This window comes from Dermacentor andersoni, chromosome 4, assembly GCF_023375885.2.
Source record: "Dermacentor andersoni chromosome 4, qqDerAnde1_hic_scaffold, whole genome shotgun sequence".
Classification (NCBI taxonomy): Eukaryota; Metazoa; Arthropoda; class Arachnida; order Ixodida; family Ixodidae; genus Dermacentor; species Dermacentor andersoni.
Window position 1 is genome coordinate 57,061,127 of NC_092817.1, and position 25,399 is coordinate 57,086,525.

At 44.1% G+C, this 25,399-nt stretch overlaps 1 protein-coding gene across 6 annotated transcripts in view; it reads right to left on the bottom strand.

The window, feature by feature from the left end:
* LOC126536120 (uncharacterized) overlaps positions 1–25,399 on the bottom strand; it is a 44,214-nt gene that overhangs the window by 12,622 nt on the left and 6,193 nt on the right. For 3 of the 6 annotated variants that reach the window (XM_050182983.3, XM_055073806.2, XM_055073805.2), the window contains 6 exons: positions 23,095–23,155; positions 11,832–11,938; positions 11,034–11,171; positions 8,400–8,506; positions 6,524–6,706; positions 807–894 (listed from right to left, as the gene is read on the bottom strand). In XM_050182983.3, coding sequence (XP_050038940.2) covers positions 807–894; positions 6,524–6,706; positions 8,400–8,506; positions 11,034–11,171; positions 11,832–11,938; positions 23,095–23,155 — 684 coding nt within the window. Of the gene's footprint in view, positions 1–806; positions 898–6,523; positions 6,707–8,399; positions 8,507–11,033; positions 11,172–11,831; positions 11,939–23,094; positions 23,156–25,399 lie in introns of all 6 variants that reach the window. The other 3 variants (XM_055073809.2, XM_055073808.2, XM_055073807.2) reach the window with 3 other exon arrangements.

Here is a 25,399-nt window from a genome sequence, read left to right on the forward strand (position 1 = left end):
CTCGCACGTTTTCACTTGCACATACATATACGGAGCGCGGCGACTATTTTATCGCCCTTGGACTTTATACAGAACCTCACGGCGACGCCGACGCTGACGACAGACATGCGCCTGGAGTGTCCATATAATTGCTATCGCAATGAAAAGGAAAGAATGTACTGAGGTATGTAAATATGCACTCAATCTCGTATCATGGTACTTGGGCATCTGTATGCTTACACGGTACGAGACTTGCATCGTCCAAAGAATTAAGCAAAATTATAACAAACAAACAAGCAAACAAACAAACAAACAAACAAACAAACAAACAGACAGACAGACAGACAGACAGACAGACAGACAGACAGACAGACAGACAGACAGACAGACAGACAGACAGACAGACAGACGATAGATAGATAGATAGATAGATAGATAGATAGATAGATAGATAGATAGATAGATAGATAGATAGATAGATAGATAAACTTTACATTGTGAACTTGACTATCACCAAACGGTACTTTCATAAACAGAGCTGACACCAGGGCTTCGTTTGTTCTTAAAATTTGATGACGTCGATTACCAGCGACAATTTATTCTTACAAGCTGTGTATACCTGCCCTCTTGGCGTTGAGGCGATGTCTTTTACGCTCTGTATTCTGCGCTCAATCTGCCGGAAACTCTTGGAGTCCCCTGCTGGATACAAGACTACAAACTTTATCGAGCTCAATGTTACCCGCCAGCGAGGCAGCGTCGCTACCCGCCGTCAGTGATGATAAATAATTTCGCGACTGCTTCTAGTAATCAGAGTGGATAACACGTACCCTGGTGTTGCAGAACTTGCAAGTCGTCGCTTTCTTAAATATGACATCCTCGAAGTCGTGAGCCAAGGACTTCACATCACCCCCGGGCCTGCTTGCAGATGCGATTACGCGCACACTGTCAGTATTTCGAAATGATCGGGAGGGTTCATTGCAAATCGGAGCGGTCGAACAGGACATGCACGAATCAAGTTATTGCAGAGACTGGCTCTCGATGAGCGTGTTTAGCGATCACGATTACCGATCAGCGTAAGGTGTGCGTAGCTTCCACACTCGATACTTTTACAGCAGCAGAGTGAGTTAATTTTCGTTTTGCTTCAGGTTTTTACTACAGGACTGCTGGTGAGTAAAGTGTCGTGTGTGATGTATGGTGTCGAAGAAAGCACGAATTCACATTGTATTACATAAATGATAACTTCGACCCTCTCGTCTAAAGCAATGAAAGCAGCCAGCATTTTTCATTTCTCAATTTGTTGCTTCTTAAGAAGCAGTTGAGGACATTCATGCTTCCCAACGATGAACAAAGACGGTTTGGGCCGAATCATACGTTGATGTCCATATTTCTTGCGCATCTGCACCTGGCGAGTACTCCTGCGCTGGCCAACGTTGGACAACGAAGTGAGAAGCACGCACATTGTGCTCCCCGAATAATTTATACCTATCTAAGAACGATGTACTTTGCTTGGCTAAGCACTAAGCGTGCGCTGAACCATGGTACGTAACAAACGGAGATCCCGCGTTCCGTTTACAGGCGTGGTTACCACTTACTGAGAATGTGACGGTATTCATTAGCGACTGCAGTGTTATGGCTGCAATAAGTCGTGCAGCTGAACTCGTTGATATTCCTCCTCGAAGGCATCGTCCTTCCAGTTCTCCGTATTTAGCTAGTTTATCTAGCTTTAGCAACAAGTTGACCTAATGGCCGAATTGGGAACGTCACCCGAAATGTTTCTTCCGCGGAGCCTATTAAAACAACTTTTCTGCCACGGAACACAACTGGCATGGCCAACTTCAGAAATGCAAGCGTCTCTTCCGAGGTGGCCGTAGTTAACCAGCACATGTTCATCGTCTATCCCTATTCTTGCACACAACGTGAACTCGTGAGCCGCAACAATCTGCTAGTAGGGTATACGCCGAATGAATCGGTAGTTATTCGAACATTCGCGCGAACTTTTGACCACCCGTTGTCGCCTCATACGCTTGAACTGTTTCGTGCCGAACCGTTATTTTTTTCGGTTCAGGTTTGGTTCGGGTTCAGGTACGTTCTGAAAATATCGGTTCGTATACGGGATCAGTTCCACCCAAAACTGCGGTCCGGGCACTGTTTTCGGATCGTGTTCGGGTTCGGTTTGAAATCCTGTTTACAATAACAAATAGAAACTCCCCAATATAGTAGAAAATGCATTTAGGTTTTACTCAACACAGAGAAGTGCCTTTTGAAAGCACGTGACCTGAATAAACCTATTCAGGTCAAAGAACTTACGTAGCGTCTCACACTTAAACGACATTGTAATCCCCCATTGAAATAGATTTCACTTCAAAAGACCTCACAATTTTTTTTTTTTAATTTGCGAGTTCTTTCCCCAATAGCGCCCTATGCGCCTACAAATTCTCCCTTCTAGAGGTGCACACGCCGTAGTAGCCGTAATTAAGTTTTAGCGGCCCACTATTAGAAAAAAAGGTAGTAGTAGTTACTAACTTCGGAGTAGTAACTGCTTGTCACATATGCTACTACCTTGCTAGTGTATTTAGTAGCGGAAAGGTTTGCAACATTTACTAAACCTTTGAATTAGTAATAGCTACTGCCCAGTTACCAACTGCAGTTAGTAATAGAAGGAATATGTAGTATATGTACCTGTTTTTCTTTTTAAATTTAGACTAACAATTGTTTTTAAATTCCTGCTGCAGATAATACACTCCTGGCTTTTCAGCTAGATTACATACAAGGGCGAACATTTATTGCTCGGCATATCATACCAGAAACGTAGATAATTCACAAAAATGCATTTATTAAATTTTTGAAGTATGACGATCGCAATGCACACGTTGCACTCGCAGGACCGTAGCCCGTTGGAACAAACATTCTGTTGAAACGAATTGTGTGCCCAGCACTGGTTTTCGGATATATGCACCCAAAAGTGTGCGGTAAAATGCATTCGTGTCCATGTTATGCTCCTCGTGCAGCGCGGATACCAGTGGATCCCAGGTTGTCGAACCGAACCGGAACTGAAGCTTCAACCGGAGCTAAACCGTTATTTTCAGCCGAACCGAAGCGAACCGGTATGTTTTCTGTCATCGTGGTACCGAACCCGAGCCGGAACATTTTGGAGGAACCGTTCCGAACTGGTTCAATCACATGTTCATCTCCAGAGCTATTTTCGCCGAAATTTTACGAGCGTGCGGGCCACTGCGCCGACGAGAATAGACGACGTATGGTGTCAATTCATCGCGGCGCACCTCTGTGAAAGTCATGTTGCTCGCCACTGTAATCTCAGTGGCTGACTCAACTGTACGCACTGTCGGAGTGTACTGTCTAGACCTATTAGCAGCCGTTAACGGATACGACATACTTATATTTCGCACCTCAGAAATGGCAGTAGCAGCGAAGTGCCCGACTCCCGGTTGTAAATTTGTGATCATCGCAGTTTATGCACCGCCTCATTCCCCACTCGGACTATTTCTCGACAAGGTTCAAGTTTGCATCACTCACACATCACGCACTCATTTGTAAACATTGCCGGCGACTCCAACGCCAAACACCGACTCTGGGACCCGGCTGACGGATGTACGCGTGGTGTAGAGTCATCACAACTCGCATCCGCCAATGATCTCGTATCAATAACCCTCGATCCCAACCCAGATTTCAATTGCACGCTGCTCACCCTGGATTGATGGCACGCATGCATCTCTTGCTCTCGCCTCGTACTGGTTCGTTAGTGATTCAAAAAATTATGTCATCAAAACATTCAATTCTTTCTTACAGGGACAGAATCTTGAATCGCCCTATAATTGCTCCCAATCGGTTTAAAAAAAACTCCCACTCATTCTTAAGAAGCTCTGGAGTTTTATGTTATAAACTCTATAGTAACTTCAAAGGCTTGCATTCAACTCATTTACGACCAGTTGTTCCGCGACCATGTGGGAGCAATTCCTGGTGTACGCCAAATTTGACGATTGAACATGAACGCATCTGACCAATGCGCAGAGGTTTAAGAAAATAATGTGCACATATAAAAATATAATGTGTCTACTGATCTTACGAAACTGTGGACCTCCAAGCAGCTTTGCACACCATTAAGGCGGCAAGGTGTATTCGGCCTCCCATTACAAATCGAATTCGGAAAACGGCACGCCACGCAACATCTGCCATTTTGTTTCACGCAGGGGAAGAGTGCGCCCTTCGCCTTGCACGCGCTCCGTAATACACTAGGTGAAATTAAATGTTAAAAGCTGCACGCTTGACTCATATCCCTTGATTTGAAAGGTGCCTCCGACCGTGTTTTGCATTCCACAGCACTACAGTTCTTCAGATCTCATAACTGCAAAAAATTGCAGGGTCTCTTAAGATCTCTATTAAGAGGTGAGCGGCGAAAGCCTCCTCTTCCTCCTCTTATCATTAGCCTCTTTCTCTTTGCCTCTTCTCTTTCTTTTCTTTCTTTTGGTCATTACTGCTCGCTACTAAGCATCTTTAGTCATTTGGAATCAATTGTGGTCATTACTAGCCGTCGTTAGACATATTGATCATTTCGTAGTCATTACAAGTCATTAGTAGTCATTTTAGTCATTACGACTCATTACTAGACATTTCTAGTCATTTCTAATCAATTGTGGTCATTACAAGCCGTCGTTAGACATACTGGTTGTTTCGGAATCATTAGTAGTCATTACAAGTCACTATTAAGCTCTACTAATCTCTGTTATAACGTTATCATTCACCAACTGTCCCTGTCAATCATCTTTAATTCTTTAATCTGTCTTCATATGGCGTGATGACGCTTCGGCGGGCACTCCGGCGATCACATCTGCTGACACAAACTTCACCACGAGCCTAGATAGACTTTCGCCCTAATAACTTTGCCATCACTTAACAAAGCCAGCGAGGCGCAAACCACACCTTCAGCCGGAAGTCCTATGGGCTCGCTAGTAAGTCCTCTACTATGAAATATTATTATTCATAGACTTTTATGTCTCCCCTTACCACCCGGCGTGTGGACACAGGCACACGCCGACGACAGGTGCTTGTCGTTTCCGCAACCAACCGCTCTGATCAAGTAGCAGGTGCACGCGGGGCACTCCTGTTATCTACGGCTGGCGGAGTCGTGCAAAAGTCACCCACAGCAGAGAGAGAGAAAAAAAAAGAAGTCATGCTCTCTATACTTCCCCAAAAAGCCATGCCAATACTTCTCCCCGAATTTGCAACACCACTGTTCCTTTGAATAACCCAAATGTCAACAAAAAATAAAGATCCATGGCTTTATTTTGTATTCGAACCTAACCTTTTCTGAACGCGTAAACTACCTCAGGCCAAAATCAGAAATCACTTGCTCCCGTTTAGTACTCACATTTCTTTTTCAAAAATTCGTCATTCTGCAGCCCTAGTTGACACTCGCATTTTATATTTATATTTATATATTTTATATTTATTTTATATTCGCATTTTTTTGTACCCCGCACCTCCACCAGTGTCGCGGTTCAACGTGGACAGAACACAGGGAGACGTTCTTCGCGAACAACAGGACAATTTGTTCAAAAACAAACAGAGCAGAGACACGTCTTCTTCGTCACCACCCAATCTCACTCTGACCCACTAGGCGGAGTCCGTTAGTGCTTCCATCGTCGTCGTCGTCTGCATAGAATACACTCGTCAATATGCATCGTCCCTTTTGGTGGCCAACGTTCCTGACCTCTCAGTTCACCTGAAATCTCACATTAATGCACAACGCACGCTCCTACTCACCGTCACAGGTGCGGAACTTGCGGCTATATTTGTATGCTAGCAGAATGCAGTTGTGAGTCGATCAGTCCAGTCGCCTCACTCATGCTGTCTTGTTTTCGAGCTCGGTATTCAGCTATGTGCCAACTAGCTCAGGAGCCCGTTTTATTCTCTAACTACATGTTCTCCTGGAACTAGGCGCCATATTAAAATAATATGACCACGTAATACACTGGCAGTTGACACTAGATTACATGTTCATTTTCAACAGTATATGAACAGCGAGCGCGGGGAACTCGAAGAATGTAATGAAGAAGAAAAAAAATTGGAAGACTGGTATCGCGGTAAACTACTGCCACAAAGCTCACTGAGTGTGTAAATTCCGACCCCGACATGCAACTGTGTATCGCACATAATATTTTTTGATAACCTTTTCAAGTTAGTGCCCGTGCAAAAGAAAGCGGTTATGACACAGCTAATTGCTAAGGGAAATACGTTTCTCTAAAGGCATCGCACGTTTTTTAACCGGAGGTACGCGAAGGTTCATTTTTTTCCCTTCTTCGAACAGGAATGAACCGGTTCAGGATGCTGCGAACCGGTTCGAACCGTTGATATTTTTGCTCCGGAGCTAAACCAGAACCGAACCGAAAAGCGTGAATCGGAATCCGAACCGAATTACGCACACATTTCGGTTCGATACCCTGCTCATAACTGTTCTTCGCAATAAGATATGACGACGATGGCCACGAAGAAATCCACGCGGTCGCGTACAGCAGCCAGATCTCACCGCGTTTCCTCGCCGGCGAGGACGGGTCCCGCGGGCTCTTCCTCCCTAATCTCGCGGGCGCGCTCGAAGCTGAGCTGGGAGCCCTTGACCTTGTACTCGCCCTTGAACAGGAAGCGAAGCGTTATGTCGCCGTAGCAGTGACGCGGGTCGAAGCCCGACAGGGTGGCGTACTTGTGGAATTCCCTGCGCAGCGTGCACAATGCCCGAAAGTCACGTATGCGGAGTTTCTGTCGAACCGCTGTCCAGTAAATACTATCGCTGATGGGATGGCTAGCCTTGATGTAAAGGGCACAAAAAAAGAAGAAAAACTAAATCAGTTTTGATCAATACCGATCTTTTATTATATTTTCATTAATTTCACTTAAAGGGTTGATTATTCGAAGACAAAAGAAAAGACAAAGTTCTTTTTGCATATTGTAGTACGTCAGTGTAACGTCACGGATTTCGAAGTACTTCTTTTTCGTATTAGTGCCGTTGTGGCTCATTTTGTTAAATTCAGTATTTACTTAATTTATAATACAGTGTAGTCCACCTCCACCGATTAAGAAAGAAAGACATCAACTACAGGCCCGTATAGGAGATGCCGTGAAAGTTCATGACGTCACGGTGACCTCTTGCGGGAACTTCACGGTAGCGTCGCCACCTTTCTTTCGTGTTTGTGAGTTACCGACCCTCCTCTCATGGTAAGAGCGGCTACCTAATATTGTGGTTGAGTAATTTACTAATACGCATATATTTATTATTCTCTTTAGTGTCTTTTGACACCTTTCATGTTGGGGAGTGTGCCCAAAATCATTCTAAATAATACTTGACGTAAACCGCTGCCGTGGATAAAGGAGAGGCATGAACTGAAATGCGTGAAACCTTTGTAAAAGAAAGAAAGCCACTGGGAACATGAACGTTGAGGAGTTCTGACTGCGGCGTGCCGCATTCCAAAGCTCATAGGAAGCTTTAATAAATTGGCTAGGGCGTTACGCTGCTCAGCTCAAGGTCGCGGGTTCGATGCCGGCCGCAGTGGACGCAATTCGGTGGGGGCGAATTAAAGAAAAAAAAACGCTCGTGCACTTAGATTTAGATGCACGTTAAAGAACCTCAGGTGGTCAAAATTATTCCTTTGTCCTCCCCCCCCCCCCCCCCTTCTACGGTGCGCCTCATAACCGGATAGTGGTTTTAACAGGTAAAATCTCATAATTAAACCTTTTAGGCAGCTTTGGAGCGAGGGGATAGAGAGAGACCTTTAGCGCTTGGGATGCCACTGGAGGCTGCCCCCACGTCCTCAAGTGAAATGCCGCCATGTATAGCCGAAGGCTTTGTTTTATATGGACGAAGGCTGTACTTAAGCTAGTGGGGAGTGTGTAAAGAGGGGGAAGTTAACAAAAGGACACAAGCGGAATGGTACAAAAAAAAAAGTCATGCGGTATATGCATACCTCGTACCTTAGGGAAATACGGATCTCCGATGGTAGCACACATCATTGTTGTTCCTACAGTACCGGAAATATTTATAAAAAGAAAATTCTAGAAGATGTAGTCTCAATGTTAACTTCTTAATTGTAATTTCTTTCGAGGTGAGATAAGGGTAAGATCGTTTCATAACTGGACGAAACAAAAAATCGCATAGCGCACAGCGTTCAACTATCTTTCAGCCCGTTTGCTACAACACCCAATATACTATGCTTTCAGGATAGTATATTGCATATAGTAAATTACTTTGCACTTTCAATCTTCCTTGTTTTAATAGCGATTGGGAGAGAGGCTAGCGAAGGACATTTCTGCAGGATAAAGGCTATACGCTGGCGTTAGTTGAGTTAATTTATCCAGTAAAACTAGTCACATTAAAAACTAACGGAAATGCGCAAACGTTCGTGGTTGCTTACTTGGGAACCCGAGTGAAGTGGGGACACAAGAGCTTGACGACTTCACCGTGGTAACCTTCGGTGGTTTTGAGGCATTCCTCCAGCACGTGGGATACGGGGATGGCGGTCTGTGTGCAGTAATTATTGCAAGGTTTCACACAACGCCTTTAAATAGTTATGTAATCTGTATGAGTGCTTCAAACTTAAGAGATAAACAGCACGTAGTGTGTATGCAATCGCGCACAACGAAGAGTCAAATACGAATGAAAGTGGCACTGGTCAATGGTCATTTTTTTTAAAGCCCCACAAATTAGTTGTGTCCAGGACACAACAAGCCAACGAGCACCCTTGTTTTTTCACGTAGCTAGTTCCTGCCAGTGGAAAGGCAGTGATGAGTTATTGTTAAAGCCCCCACATAGTACGACTCTGAGTATAAAACAAGACGGCACGAAAGGGCAGAAGAACAGAGGCTAGTTCACATGTAATAAGATGAGAAAGAAATCAGGTCTTAGTTCTTGGTGCCATAATATAATTATGAGTACAGTGCCTTACCAACAAGCCCACATTTACATCCTGTGCAACAAAGTACCATGTTAATTCCTCCCCCCCCCCCCCCCCAACACACAAACGAGCTATGTCTGAACCAAACGTGATGAATGAACGAACACAAATGGCTTCTTTTCAAGATTGTAACAGCTGTTTACAGTAAAAGACAAAAAACAAGGGAATAATTGAGAACGCAGGGCATGTTAGAAAGATTGTGTGAGGAGTTCCGTCAGTTAGCACGCTTTTCCAAAGCCCGCACTATACATTTTTTTAAGACCACTGTAATAAAATGAGAAATGCGTTCGGAGTGATTACCGATTAAATAAAATCACGGTGCGCATCTCAACCATGACAGCAACGTCGCTAAATCGTAAAGGGTGAAATAGATGCGTTGACGCTGTGGGCGTTATGCCGAGGATACATCAGAAATGTATTCCTCGCCGTTGCCGCGTAACACGACCGTTGTCGTGTCTCCGCGGTTCATTTAAATTTACCTTGATCGTTACCCAACGAGCTTCGGGCACTTGGTCCGATAAAGCGTTTCATTTCATTTATTTTTATCGCTAGGGCCTTTCGGCATTACATAGGGGGACGGGCACGTCAGCAACACAACAGAAACGCACATAAATATGGTACAATACATTTTCCGTTTAATATCGCAGTGCAAGACAACAGAAAATAAACACAAGTTATAATACAAGTGTACCACAACATTATTGGCGATAACGATGCAGTAACGCAATAAGAATAGTAGCAATAATCTAAATGTACGGTCCTCTTCAGTTATTTAAGTGTAGTGGGGTTAGTTATAGCATGTTGAAAATGGTACAGATCCGTGATACCTATAATACTACGTGCGAGCTGATTTCACTCATTGCAAGTCTTAGGATGAGATGCATTTGAACAGGTTGCAGTTTTGCAGTGAGGAATAAAAACCTTACGCGTATGTGATAGAGGCGACGCGCTATGAGTGACGGTGGAGCTAGAAGAAGAGAGCGAAGAGTTTGGTTGTGGGAGTATATTTTATGACACAGAGTGAGGCGTGACATATCGCGGCGATTAGTAATCAACGGGAGGCTAAGAGAGGATTTCGTGTGCGTTACGCTCGCTGTATGATTATAGTGACGATGAATAAACCTAACTGAATGATTTTGTACAGCTTCAAGCTGATTGACATGTCTGATATTACTAGGCTCCCGTACGGACGAAGCGTACTTCAAATGTGGCTGCCTATTGGTTGGGTGAAGTAATTTTTATTTGCACAGGACCAAGGTACGAAATTTATTCGGATGTAGCCAGGACTGCGATTAGCTTTTGCGATGACTGTATGTACGTGTAACTTCCACGTTAAGTCACAGGTGATGTGTATGTATGATATGATACTGTATCAATTAAGAACCATGCAACGAATTAAGTAGTGTGCATTTGTCAGTGCCTGATGGCAGACGTCTATGTATATATACTTCGACGTACTTAATTGAATGTGCCATGCCTGACACTAGTTAAATATCTTATCAAGATCAGGAGGTAAAGAATTTGTTATGTTTTATTTTTTGGTAAATGAAACAATCATCCGCAAAACTACATACTTTGAAAGTAATATGAGTGGGGAGATCAGTAATATACTTCGCAGTTCTCAGTTGTCGCGCGTCCCATATGCACTATGCTAAGTTTATTAGAACTTTTTCACCCGCCGTAGTTGCTTAGTGGCTATGATGTTGCGCTGCTAAGTACGAGGTCGCGGGATCAAATCCCGGCTACGGCGGCCGCATTTCTATGGGGGAGAAATGCAAGAACAGTAGAGTGCACTGTACAACTGCTACACCTTGAACACTTGCTTCACGTCACGCGTATACTTAGATGTAGGAGCACGCTAAGGAACCCCAGCTGGTCAAAATTAATCCGGTGTCAGTCACTATACGGCGTGTGTCACCATCAAATCATGGCTATAGCACGGGAAAGCCCATAATTTAAAAAAAAATATTTCTCTACTTTTAATTATCATATCTTAAGTGCTGGCGCACACTACTGTAAACTCCACAAAGTGTTTTACCCTGTTTTCGGTCAACACGACAGAGAGAGTAGCGGCCCGCTCAGCCGCGCACTCACGTATCCGAGCATGGTGTCTATGCGGGGCTTCTTGACACCCTGCAGGCTAATGATCTGGCCCTTGCTCCAGACGCCGACGTTGATGAAGCGGTAGTGGTTCTTGACTTCAAAACTGAACGACTCCAAGAAAACGGGCTCCTACGAAAGAATTTGGTCGCGCGTTAACTGTTATGCACCGTGAAGACAGTATGAACGCGAACTGCCGCGAGGAGACAGAAAAGGAACATTATGGCTCAACACACACGTCGGGATCTATGTGCAGCACGTAGCTTTCGTGTAGCGGTTAATTAAATGTTCCAAAGCTGTTCATCTGTTCATCTGTTCGTTTGTTCAGCTGCACCTCGTCTTGCAGCGTATCGATTACGTACAGGCCCGGCAAGACGCGGACGCCCCACCACTCGTCCCACGCGACCCAAGTGACCGCGGCCAGATTACACCGCCTACCCCCCCCCCCCTCCCCCAGGGATAAGTCCAAATTTCATTACACTTCACCCGTAGACTAGCCGAGATAAGCTGCTGGAGACCCTTATTGGTTAGTTCTACTAGTCATAAATGAGCCGTGCGGGTATTCTCACGTTTCACTACCTCAATGATTGGCTCCCTTACAAGGCACATCAAAATCCTTGCGATGATATATATCGTGCACTGATATCAGGATCAGCCCACTAGGTCGCCATCTTTGAGTTATTTTATTAGGCTGTCTCCGGAATCGATCCAGTTTAAATGGCCAGACAGCTGTCCCACGCAGAGTGGGTGGAAGAACCAGTGAAAGCTACGCTTTGAAACAACGAAACGTACTCGGTTGGAGAGAACGTAGGTGGTCCGTTTTATCGGGAAGCCCTTGTTCTTGGCTCTGATGAGAATCGCCGCGCTGTCGCCCCTCTTCTCCGGCCGGTCGGTGAAGTCTGCGCCGTTGTCGCGCATCGAAAAGTCGGTTCGAGTAAACGGTACGTATTCCATGTCCAGCACTGGCATTCTAACATTAAAAGATGAGTTAGCGCTTACCGCTGCTTTGTTCTCGCTCAAATCTCTCAACAAAACCGGGTTTCTTTGTTTCTCTCTTATTCTTTTATTATTGCCTCCGTCTATAATTAAGAGATTGGCTTTGTTTGCCTGGATCTTTAGGGAAAAACAAACAAACCAACAAACAAACAAACAAACAAACAAACAAACAAACAAACAAACAAACAAACAAACAAACAAACAAACAAACAAACAAACCAGACTGAAAACTATTGTATGCGCACTGTGTCGTGGAATAAACGAGCTGCTGCAGAGATGCGAACTGGTTTCGCTTCCTGCTGGTAACTATAGTCAATGGAAAGCCCACAATTCAGTGGCGAATATGCCGCAGTGGCAACTTTGCCAGATGTAAAGATGTGTCAGTCAATTACGTTGCTCATTTTCGAGACGTCACTGCGGAGGCGGATTTCCTTTTTTTTTTTTTTTTCAATATGTACATCCTTGAGAACTGTGTTTAGGAGCGCTGAGGCCCAAAAGATATGTGCAGTGCGATTTGTGGGCTGAACTTCTGCTGAATTATTATATTGATGCTCAGCATCAAAAAATTCAGATGAATCTGGCAGTGGTACCAAGTGCCATATTCAACGATGCGGACCCAGCACAAAGAGAAATACAACTGTTGCGAAATTTGAGCGACAACAAGGCAGTTTATTTAGAATAAACACACACACGCCGCTGTGTATTCACCATGGAACAGTGAAGCTGCAATAGTCGCATACTGAAGGTACTTCAACGTCAAGTGTCGCCGTTTGACTGCCGTCATAAGTTACGACTGCATTTGACTAAACCTGATCCGCCTTCTCAGCATGTTGGGTCGCAAGAGTAGTTAAAACATGTTACTCATGATGCTACCGAATGAGGGAGAGAACGCAGGCGAGTATAAAAACTAAAATTTATAAAGAGCCAAGGTTGAAGAATGCAGGTGTGTCTTGGTGAAACGTCAAGTTAAACTTGAGTTAACTTAACCTATCGATAGAATTGGTTGAATTCCAAAACGCAATGGAAAAATCAATAGTGTCTGTTGTGTATAAAGGCGGAGACAAAAATGTACCTAACAGTTATCGACGGATATCCTTCATACCTATCTTTGCTAAAATATTTGAAAAAGTCTTAGATTATCGGTTTAACAGTATTTTTGATCATGATTCAACCGTTCTCAGATTTGCAATATGGTTTTCGTAAGGGGTTATCGACCGAATCCGTATTATTAGACATGAAAGAACGTGTCCTATAAGATATTCAAAATATAATAAGTATAGCCTTACTTATTCATTTCAGCCAGGCATTTGATTCGCTCGACAATAAAATATTGGCACATAAGTTATAAATTTAAGGAATATGCGGGTAAACATCTCGCTTTAATACAGTGTTACCTATTCGGGACACACAAATCACCTTTGTTACCAATAACAACAGGTGTACCACAAGGAAGCGTATTGGGACCGCTTCTGTTTAACGTTTACATAAACACAACATTGTTAAAATTGATTCGACTGTAAAGTTCGTCATATACGCCAATGATAGCACCGTCCTTCTTTCAGATCCTGACGCGAATGAACTCGCAATTGAATGTAATGTAGTACTTAATAAACTTGTTAACTGGTCCCTGTTTAATTAACTTGAAATTAAATCCTTAAAAACAAAAGCTATGTCTTTTCAAGCCAAGAAAAAGGCAATGAGAACAGAACATGTCATTAAATATGGCGATGATCAAATTGAAATAATTGAGAGACATACACTGCTCGGTGTAGCATTTTACAGCGAACCTGTATATTCTTCAAATCTTTCAATGGATTCACATACTTCACGGCTGTGGGAAAGTCTGGTGTCAGTCAGTGGTGCAACATCACGGTGCCGTGGGTTTCTTCCTTTCAACGGTAAAATTAAAGTATATTATGCATTGTCCGTTTGTCGAATTAACTATTGTAGTTCAGTCTGGCTAACAACAGCTAAATCAAACCTACGAAATATTCTAATAATGCAAAAAGAAAGTTATTCGACATGTTGCGGCCTTGAATATTATGAATCTAATGTGAGCGCTTTTCGAAAATTGAACACAGTTAGCATAAAGAACACGTATGTCTATTGTGTCACATCGTATTTTGATTATTTAAACCAAATCTTTAGGTAGATAAGAAAAAACGGCGGCATTACGTTAATATAGACCTGTTATAAATACGCGCAGCATGGACAGGTGGTGTCTATCACATTTTCGTACAGACTACAAACTACAAATGTTACAGCACAAGCTTCCTCCAATCCTAAATAAATACAAACACAGTACACGCGGAAACCTCAGTTGCGAGCACTTTTTGTGAAAATTCTGTGATAGTTGTTTGATATATGTCACTTATATTTGTATCTGTTTCGTGCTTCGGTTTCATATAGTTCTTGCTTTGTTTCATTTTTTTCTGATGCTGACTCTATTAATAGCAAATTTGCATTAGTACATCGGCTTCTTTTTGCATTTGCTTCTTGCTCGGTTGCTGTAGCTGCCTTGTAACGGCTGTCGGTTGTCAAGCTGTCTATGCAACTTTTAGCACAGGTAGACATCCACTGCTATATTGTGAATGGATGAATGAATGAATGAATGAATGAATGAATGAATGAATGAATGTGCTTCGCGTAACATCGGTTCTCACACTACATTAAATCTGCATAATTTTTTGTCGCAATCATTGCTCAGGGGTGGGCACTTTCGGCACCACGTTGGCGGAAAACCCCTTTTTAGTTTTCGAAATTTCAGTTCAAGTCCGGTGAACAGACGACTTTTCCAAACCAAGTGAAGGGTTGAAGGGGTGAAGGGAGTTCCTGATATTGCGTCGTCCTTGGAGTCTTCAAGGCCTTCCCGAAAACGCTGGACCACAGTACTTTCAATTAAAGCATCCTTAAACTTCCACGGGCCTTTTGTAGCATCTGGTAAATTTCGGCACCATTCTTGTTCAGTTTCACACAATATTTGTTAATGATCCTTTGTTCCGTTTGTTCGCTGATGTTGCACAAAAAGTGGGCCCATAAAATTCTGCCGTGTCACACCAGTCCGCCACGTACTGAAGGACAACCAAGTCCCTTAGAGCGGAGAGAGCGGCACCGCTACGCCCTCTCCCACTTTTTGCTGACTCACTGCATCACACTGTCGGGACAGATAGTCTGTGAATGATATAACCAATCTGGACGCCATCGCCAAAGGCGCTTCCTACTTTGAGTGTTCACATTGGAGCCAGGGCGTCACATATATTTCACGACTGCATGTTGTCTCAAGCAAACTTCGTCCTCGGGCTGCTTTTCTAAATGATATGTTTCAATGTAACTTTTAGAATGCGTCGCCGCCTTGCCAGTTAAGAAAACATAGGAAAGAGTTTTGTGAGAGGTTGTCTTTTATTCAAGTACGCTCGGGAACTCTTGGCAAATCAATTCGAAAAGCTCGGACTAGTAGTACAAACATGGCCTTTGGAACTTTTTACAGACTGCGAATTGCTTGCTTGAGCGCTCCTCTGTTCGTTCGTTCGTTCGTTCGTTCGTTCGTTCGTTCGTTTCCTTATTTTCTTACCTTTTCCGTTCTTGCTGCCGCTGCTGTCATCAACCGTTAAAAATTGAAACCGTTATGAACCCGTGAACTGGCTCAAACCGGTTCAAAAAATTATATTTTTGTTCCGGGGCTGAATCTCAGCCTAACCGAAAAATATGCAGAAGCCTGAACCACCATCATCATCATCATCATCATCATCATCATCATCATCATCATCATCATCATCATCATCATCATCATCATCATTCTAGTTACGCCCACTGCAGGGCAAAGGCCTCTCTCATACTTCTCCAACTACCCCGGTCATGTACTAATTGTGGCCATGTTGTCCCTGCAAACGTCTTAATGTCATCCGCCCACCTAACTTTCTGCCGCCCCCTACTACGCTTCCCTTCCCTTGGAATCTAGTCCGTAACCCTTAATGACCATCGGTTATCTTCCCTCCTCATTGCATGTCCGGCCCATGCCCATTTCTTTTTCTTGATTTCAACTAAGATGTCATTTACCCGCGTTTCTTCCCTCACCCAATCTGCTCTTTTCTTATCCCTTAACGTTACACCTATCATTCTTCTTTCCATAGCTCGCTGCGTCGTCCTCAATTTCAGCAGAACCCTTTTCGTAAGCCTCCAGGTTTCTGCCCCGTAGGTGAGTACTGGTAAGACACAGCTGTTATACACTTTCCTCTTGAGGGATAGTGGCAACCTGCTGTTCATGATTTGAGAATGCCTGCCAAACGCACCCCAGCCCATTCTTATTCTTCTCGTTATTTCAGTCTCATGATCCGGATCCGTGGTCACTACCTGCCCTAAGTAGATGTATTCCCTTACCACTTCCAGTGCCTCGCTACCTATCGTAAAGTGCTGTTCTCTCCCGAGACTGTTAAACATTACTTTAGTTTTCTGTAGATTAATTTTCAGACCCACCCTTCTGCTTTGCCTCTCCAGGTCAGTGAGCATGCATTGCAATTGGTCTCCTGAGTTACTAAGCAAGGCAATATCATCAGCGAATCGCAAGTTGCTAAGGTATTCTCCATCAACTTTTATCCCCAATTCTTCCCACTCCAGGTCTCTGAATACCTCCTGTAAACATGCTGTGAAAAGCATTGGAGATATCGTATCTCCCTGTCTGACGCCTTTCTTTATTGGGATTTTGTTGCTTTCTTTGTGGAGGATTACGGTGGCTGTGGAACCGCTATAGATATCTTCCAGTATCTTTACATATGGCTCATCTACACCCTGATTCCGTAGTGCCTTCATGACTGCTGAGGTTTCGACTGAATCAAATGCTTTATCGTAATCAATGAAAGCTATATATAAGGGTTGGTTATATTCCGCACATTTCTCTATCACCTGATTGATAGTGTGAATATGGTCTATTGTTGAGTAGCCTTCACGGAATCCTGCCTGGTCCTTTGGTTGACAGAAATCTAAGGTATTCCTGATTCTATTTGCGATTACCTTAGTAAATACTTTGTAGGCAACGGACAGTAAGCTGATCGGTCTATAATTTTTCAAGTCTTTGGCGTCCCCTTTTTTATGGATTAGGATTATGTTAGCGTTCTTCCAAGATTCCGGTACGTTCGAGGTCATGAAGCATTGTGTATATAGGGCGGCCAATCTTTCTAGGACAGTGTTCCCACCATCCTTCAACAAATCTGCTGTTACCTGATCCTCCCCAGCTGCCTTCCCCCTTTGCATAGCTCCCAAGGCGTTCTTTACCTCTTCCGGTGTTACTTGTGGGATTTCAAGTTCCTCTAGCCTATTCTCTCTCACCTTATCGTCGTGGGTGTTACTGGTACTGTATAAATCTCTATAAAACTCTTCAGCCACTTGAACTATCTCATCCACATTAGTAACGATATTGCCGGCTTTGTCTCTTAACGCACACATCTGATTCTTGCCTATTCCTAGTTTCTTCTTCACTGCTTTTAGGCTTCCTCCGTTCCTGAGAGCCTGTTCAATTCTATCCATATTATAGTTCCTTATGTCCGTTGTCTTACGCTTGTTGATTAACTTAGAAAGTTCTGCCAGTTCTATTCTAGCTGTAGGGTTACAGGCTTTCATACATTGGCGTTTCTTGATCAGATCTTTCGTCTCCTGCGATAGCTTACTGGTTTTCTGTTTAACGGCGTTACCACCGACTTCTATTACGCACTCCTTAGTGATCCCCATAAGATTGTCGTTCATTGCTTCAACACTATGGTCCTCTTCCTGGGTTAAAGCCGCATACCTGTTCTGTAGCTTGATCCGGAATTCCTCTAGATTCCCTCTTACCGCTAACTCATTGATTGGCTTCTTATGTACCAGTTTCTTCCATTCCCTCCTCAAGTCAAGGCTAATTCGAGTTCTTACCATCCTATGGTCACTGCAGCGCACCTTGCCGAGCACGTCTACATATTGTATGATGCCAGGGTTCGCGCAGAGTATGAAGTCGATTTCATTTCTAGTCTCACCATTCGGGCTCCTCCACGTCCACTTTCGGCCAACCCGCTTGCGGAAAAAGGTATTCATTATCCGCATATTATTCTGTTCTGCAAACTATACTAATAACTCTCCTCTGCTATTCCTAGAGCCTATGCCATATTCCCCCACTGCCTTGTCTCCGGCCTGCTTCTTGCCTACCCTGGCATTGAAATCGCCCATCAGTATACTGTATTTTGTTTTGACTTTACCCATCGCCGATTCCACGTCTTCATAGAAGCTTTCGACTTCCTGGTCATCATGACTAGATGTAGGGGCGTAGACCTGTACAACCTTCATTTTGTACCTCTTATTAAGTTTCACAACAAGACATACCACCCTCTCGTTAATGCTATAGAATTCCTGTATGTTACCAGCTATGTTCTTATTAATCAGGAATCCGACTCCTAGTTCTCGTCTCTCTGCTAAGCCCCGGTAGCACAGGACGTGCCCGCTTTTTAGCACTGTATATGCTTCTTTTGGCCTCCTAACTTCACTGAGCCCTATTATATCCCATTTACTGCCCTCTAATTCCTCCAATAGCACTGCTAGACTCGCCTCACTAGATAACGTTCTAGCGTTAAACGTTGCCAGGTTCATATTCCAATGGCGGCCTAACCAGAACCAAATCCCAAAACTTCAGTTTGACACTTTGTGTTTGACTGAGGCTGAAATTTGTTTGTTCAATATGTTAAAAGACGGTTACATTGCATTTTGAAGTAAACGCAAACGGAGCCTCGAAACATATGTATTGTTTTTCTGCACAAAGAGACACAAATAGGGGAGACTAGCGCCAATTGCATGTAGTCAGTAAATTGAACCTTCGGCATCGTGAATTACACATATGAAAATAAAAGGATAATTTCTAGTCGTAGTTCTCCTCAAGCTAAAAATGTGTTATTTGCCTTTTTTTTTTCATTGTTTAAACGCAGTAGCTAAAAAAAAAAAATTACCGACGATTACGTTACTTCCTAATGCGAAATTTGAGCGCAGCAAATAAGCTGTTTCACCTTTTCGATAGATTGAGGCAAAGAAATCGAGCAACACATGTATGCGCTATCACAGAATTTTTTTTTTATTTTTCACACGTATTCCTTTAACAAAGACTCCACTAACAGTTCTTGACAGTCATGAAGGAAGCTTTGTGGTCGGAGAAATAGACTGATATATGTTCGACTTGGTACACCAATGCTTGATGCTCAAAGACGAGATCTATACAAGTGCCTCGCGAGGTTGTCACAGCCGTGGGACGCGTTACGAGCGAGAGGAACGGGATGTTCTCCCGCATAAGTGTTAGGAAATTGCTGTTTGTCTTTATGTCAACATTAAAGTCCCCCACTACTAACATCGGTGTGGATCGATGGACGGTTAATGCGAGTTGCAGGAAGTGCACGACGTCTTTCGTGAGTGCGGTAGGGGCGAAGTAGGCAGCTACTACCAGCAAGATAATTTCGCAGTGGCGAACGGCAGCGGCAATTTCGGCTCGGGCGGTGCACATATACAGATCCGCCGCCACCGATCTGGCTCTCTGATTGCCACCGCACAGGGCGAACGGCAGCGGCAATTTCGGCTCGGGCGGTGCACATATACAGATCCGCCGCCACCGATCTGGCTCTCTGATTGCCACCGCACAGGGGTTGCATTGGAGGAGGAGCGAAGAAAGGAATTAAGTTCGAGCCGGCGCTTTGACAACCGGAGACTCGCAGGAAGAGGGGGGAGGGGGGCGGCGTGTACACCCAGCGGCAAACGATGGGGGCAGAAGCGCGCGCAGCAAGCGGACAACACGATAAAGGGAGGAGGGAAGAGATAGCAGCGACTGACTGATGCCGCTGACGCCGATAGTGAGTCAACCCCAGCTGCGGAGTTGGTTTCAGGGACAACGCCGCCGATGCCGACACAAACAATATGATACCCTCGCTTCCGCAGCGCTAAGAACCAGGTCTAGCCGTGGGAAGGTGGTCACGTATTCGTCGACGTGCCGGGGCCTACGTGAAATAACCGGCGCTTCGGCAACTGAAGAGCACCCTATCCGCCACACAAGAACACGGGGGGGGGGGGGGGGACCCTTTCCTCCTCTTTCTGCATGGCGGCGACGGTGTTCTATGCAGTCACGTTATCTTGACTCTCTAGCGGCGTCAGCGGCATCCAGCGGTATCAGTCGGTCGCTGCTAGCGCTGGGGGGATGAAAGGGGGGCGGAGCTGGTTACGAGGCCGACGACAACGCCGACGACGACGCGAAACCCAGGAACGGACGCCAAAGAGCTGCGCTCTAAAAAAATCTTAACCTCACGGCCTCGAATCCATCGTGCAAGGACATGCACATGCCGTGCCAAAATCGCGTCTAGAATGCGTTCGAGGAACATTAATTGCAAGACCAAGTCTTGAGCGAGGCGATCTTTAATAAGCGCGGAATACAGCCTGGGTATCATTTGGGCTTGTGCAATCTATGAGCCCTTCGAGTCACGAATTTTAGCGGACTGTTAACTCTTTGATGACTATATATGTGTTTTCCGGAAACATGGTGCGGATTTAAAGAAAAAAACGTTTTCGTATTATGAATACCAAAGTCACCTCCGGCCACTCTTCATAAGTACAATAGGTAATTGATTCTCAATATTGCGTTGTCATAGATGATGCACTGCTTCGAGAAGTGACGTGAAATGTTTGTTACTTATTCGCAGTGCTGTACAAAGCTACATGCCCATCTTTATGTCAGATCTTGCAGTGCCTCTCTTAAAACGTCACCGTTTGGAATTACTCTCTACACCGAACATTGTTTTTCGTTAGCAAAGCATGACAGTTGCGTTCAGTGCGATGGTGGCACTTTTTTTTCTTCTGTGCCGTCACTACTCAGAACAAGCAAAAATCATTCTCATTCCCATAAGACAGCGTGATTGAAGGGGCTCAGCCGATCACTGTTTCTTCCAATTTTCAGCTCCCCAAATCTGCCGCATCGCCAATACCGCACAGTCCACTCGCTTGGTTTAATTTATCGGCAACATTGATCTGTGTTCCTTGTGGCGAGAGAACTAAGGGGCTCGATTTTTGGTTAGTTACAACCATAGAAGCAGACAGACAATGACGCCAGATAGGTCATAATGAAAACTAATTAATTTAAACGTAGAAATAATAAGGAAAATGGAAAGCGGTCGAAGAGTAGCCGAATGGCTAGTAGAGAGAGCGGGGGAGGGGGCAGTTGAAGGATGGGTCAGCTGGCTGATTTATACGATTGTGAATGCAGGACTGCACGGACAGCTTGGTGTCTGCTCCAGAAATTGGAGGCGCCAGCAGCTTCCCCATCACTTTGCAACATTCACACGTACCACACGGCGCCAATCTCGGAGGTAGTGCGAATCCATTTGTATTTCGTTGAGCATTCGTTTGATGGCGCCACCAATGTGACACAGCTAAAGACACAGCGCACAGCTTGAGGTTGTTCGAACGAACCGCGGAAATTTTTGAAGTAGAAGAAACGAATGTTTGCGATGTTGAGTTGCTTACCCTTTACAGGTGTTGATATAGCGAACATATCGAATCGAAACAATACGAATATACGAGGAAAACGACTGTAGAATATCGAACCAAATGCTGAATATTTTCTCATTTCGAAACAAATCGGAATACAAAAGTTGCGTGAGGTCCGCTTGGAAAGAGAGAGAGAGAGAGAGAGAGAGAGGAGAGACTGATTTACAATTTTTGATGCATTTAACGGCATTTACAACTGAACTTCGAGTCAACCGAGCAGATTGTAAATGAGGAACTGAAAGGCGATTGTACCTGGGGCACAGAGACAACGACAGCTATGGAGCACTAGAGCACAACATTAAGGAATGCAAACAGGGTGAGTTTACCCAAAGAATAAATTGCTTTGTGTAAATCTAGGAAAAGAAAAATTCATGTCGTGTAAAGGCGAGGAACCCTTATAGAATAACTGGAAGTTGTTCGGCAGAAGTTATCTACTCCAAGCGTTTACTCAGCAACTATAGTTCCACGACCGCAGTCAAACGCGGCTTCCTCGCATACATTTGTGGCTGCCTTTGTCTCTGTAGACATCACTGATCGTTATCATATTATACGTGAACGGAAACGAATATTAGGCAACTTATAGGAATACTGAATTCTTGAATAGAATACGAAGCGAATAGCGACGGCTATTCTATTCGTATTCGAAATTTCGAATATCCCCGCATCCCTGTGTTCCCACATCCCTAAATTAGAAGAGATTAATGGTCTTCTTTTATCAGCTGATGAATTTTGCATAACTCTGCAGCGGTAATGGAACCCTTTTACGTTGCTTCATCCCGACGTAATGCGCAAAATTTTTCACATAAGCGCATGCTGTAAGTATAAACGACCGGGCACTGTGTCGTACGTGCTGAGCAGCAAGAATTTTTATGACACCCCCCCGCCCTCAAAATTGTGCTGCAGTTACTTTACTGAATATTAATTACCTCCCCCATACTGTACATTTCGTAGCCTCGTCATCTTTTCGGTGATGACAGCTAGCAGTGTTAACAGACGTGAGACGGTGGCTTATCAAAAGCGACTTTTTGAATAGAAGGAAAAAATGAACCTTCCGTTTTGTATTGTCGACTAGAGCGTGGCGCAAAAGCTTTTCCGTTGCGTGTGTTTTGGGTATGGCATGCCGTTGCTGGCTACTTGTAGAGTGGTAGAGCAGCATCGCCGAGTAATACTGGTTTATACTCGCATTTCACAGTTAAGTTGGACAATATGTTGTAAAAGGCCATTCTTGCGAACATCACTGCTCGCATAATTTTCGGCAACGGCGCACAATACACGCAGCTCGGTACGCGACCAATAGGTGCTCGTGTGACAACAAAACTTCAGTTTCAATGCAGAGCGCCTTTATGTTCAGTAAAATTTAGTTGCCGCAAATCACCCCGAAACCTTAATATCGGTTCAAAAAAATAAAGGGTAAGAGAGCACGTTAAAGCCGCTGGCCTCATTACGTCATATGGCGGGTGACGCACTTAATTCTTTGGCTACCATTTTAAGCAAGTGCATATTCACCAGGAGCGTGCGCACTTACTGAAGTCGGTAGTCTTGTTGCTGATCTTCGTTTTGTCGTCCTGAGTCAATGTATGCTCTTCCTGCGCAGACCAGCACCGATAACATTCGCGTTATCATGGTGTTAAGCTTTAGTGGCGGTTAATACCAGTTTTATCAACAGTTCTGGCCTTGTTTGTGTCAAAAACTTTAAAGCCAACCAAATGATCTGCCTGGCAAAATTTCAGGGCCCCAGCTGCACGCCTGATTATCAGACGCTCAGGAAAGTAAGAATCGCCAACCCTCTGAAGTTCGACCCAGGTAGCTTTACACAAACGAGGCTGCTAGAAAGGGCCTAGCGTGCACCAGAACTACAGGTTTCATGGAATAAACTCGATTGACTGTAAAGAGGTGCCCCCAAACACCAGTCGGAGGCCATTTTTGTTCAATATTGACGCCCTAACCTCTGTGCTACAAGAAGTATAATCTTTAGAAGTCCTGATTGAGTATCCATGTGCATACACAGCGTAGTATCTGAAGAACTCGTAAATTTCGTGGCCAAAAAATTCATGGCACCGAAATTCATAGGGAGTCGAAGCGTTGACATTTGGTGAAGTCGAACCCACTACCTTTGCTGCTGAGCACGAGGTCGCGGGATCGAATTCCGGCCACAGCGGCCGCATTTAGATGGGGCGAAATGCGAAAACACCTGTGTACTTAGATTTAGGTGCACGTTAAAGAACCCCAGGTGGTCGAAATTTCCGGAGTCCCCTACTACGGCGTGCCTCATAATCAGAAAGTGGTTTTGGCACGTAAAACCCCATAACTTACCTTTGGTGTTAACTAAGGCGAATTTAATTAAGGCCGTCGACCTTTGGTGGGAGTCGAACCCGCGACCTTTGGTGTTAATTAGGCCTAATTAAGCCATTAATTTCTTTATAAGAAAGCGTGAAGCCGAGGCGAAGAAACAGCGTCAGCACGACCTGTGGCGTTAATTAAGGCAACGTTAATTAATAGTTAATTAAGGCACTCGAACCCACGACGTTCGCTGGGATTCGAACCCAGTTGAAGGTATGGGCGAACCAGCCATATCTCCAAGTTGGATTCCAGTTGACGTTGTGAAATGGTCAAGAGTCGAACCAGGGCATCTGGTGGGAGTCGAAACCTCGACCTTTTGTGTTAGATAAGGCGAAGTTAATTAAGAACGCAGTTAATTAAGAGCGTTAATTAAGCCACTCGAACGCCTGATCTTTGGTGGGAGTCATAACCACTTGGACATTTGGGCGAACCGGCGATATCTGCAAATGTCTGCAAATGCAGTACTAAATAAAATATATGCATAGACTATAGCAAATTCATTACACACTAATTGCTCTAAAACCAAGGCTGTACTGTTCCGTGCGAAATCCAAATTATACGAAACGTCTCTCAAGCTAACCCTTAATAATAACGAAATTTAAGTTTACCGAACTGCTAAAACTGTCGGTGTTCTCTTTGACGAACATATGGCATGAAATTACCATACTGAACACATAAGCCATAAACTTTGCAGAGTTTTAGGTGTGTTGCGCCGGTGTCAGAATATATTGCCTGTAAAACAAAGACTATTGTTATATAATGCTCTTCTTTTCTTCACACTTATACTATTGTCATCTGGTTTGGTCCACAGGCTCTAAAGCATCATAAAATAATCTGGTCGGGCTGCAAAAATGTCTTGCGGTGCATTGAAGGTGTATCACATAACGCACACACCGCTTCATTATTTATAAAGCATAGAATTTTAAGAGTAAACAATTATTGCAAATACCAGATTTTAAATAAAAAAATGCGCAGAGGAAGTGCCCTCTTACATACTTTGGCCGATTTGCAATTAAATCCGGCCATTCGCCTGACTCGACATACAGAGAATTGGTATGTACCATGTCCTCGTACTAATTACGGAGTGCAAACATTACATTTCTGTCTTCCGAGTTTACTGAACGAATGGAAATTAACAATTGAACGTTTGTGTATGTCGTCCAAAACTGATATACTACATAGGGTGTCCTGAATGTGCTATTCATGTAATATTAGGTCATCTTTGTGATGGTTAATTAGTGTCATGCAATTATATTTTCTTCGTTATTTATTGTTTTTTATATATTTCAGAGCTTTATTTTATGCTTTGATGTGACCGGCAACATGGGCGTTCCATTCGTATTCTTGCTCCCTCCTGCCTGTAATTTTGTAATTTTGTTTCCCGGTTGAGGGGGCCAGTCAAGCTGTGAAATGCAGCTTTTTTCCCGTCACACCTAACCACGTCTGTGTGCACTCTTGCGTACCTGCCATGCGGTTGAATAAACTTAAAC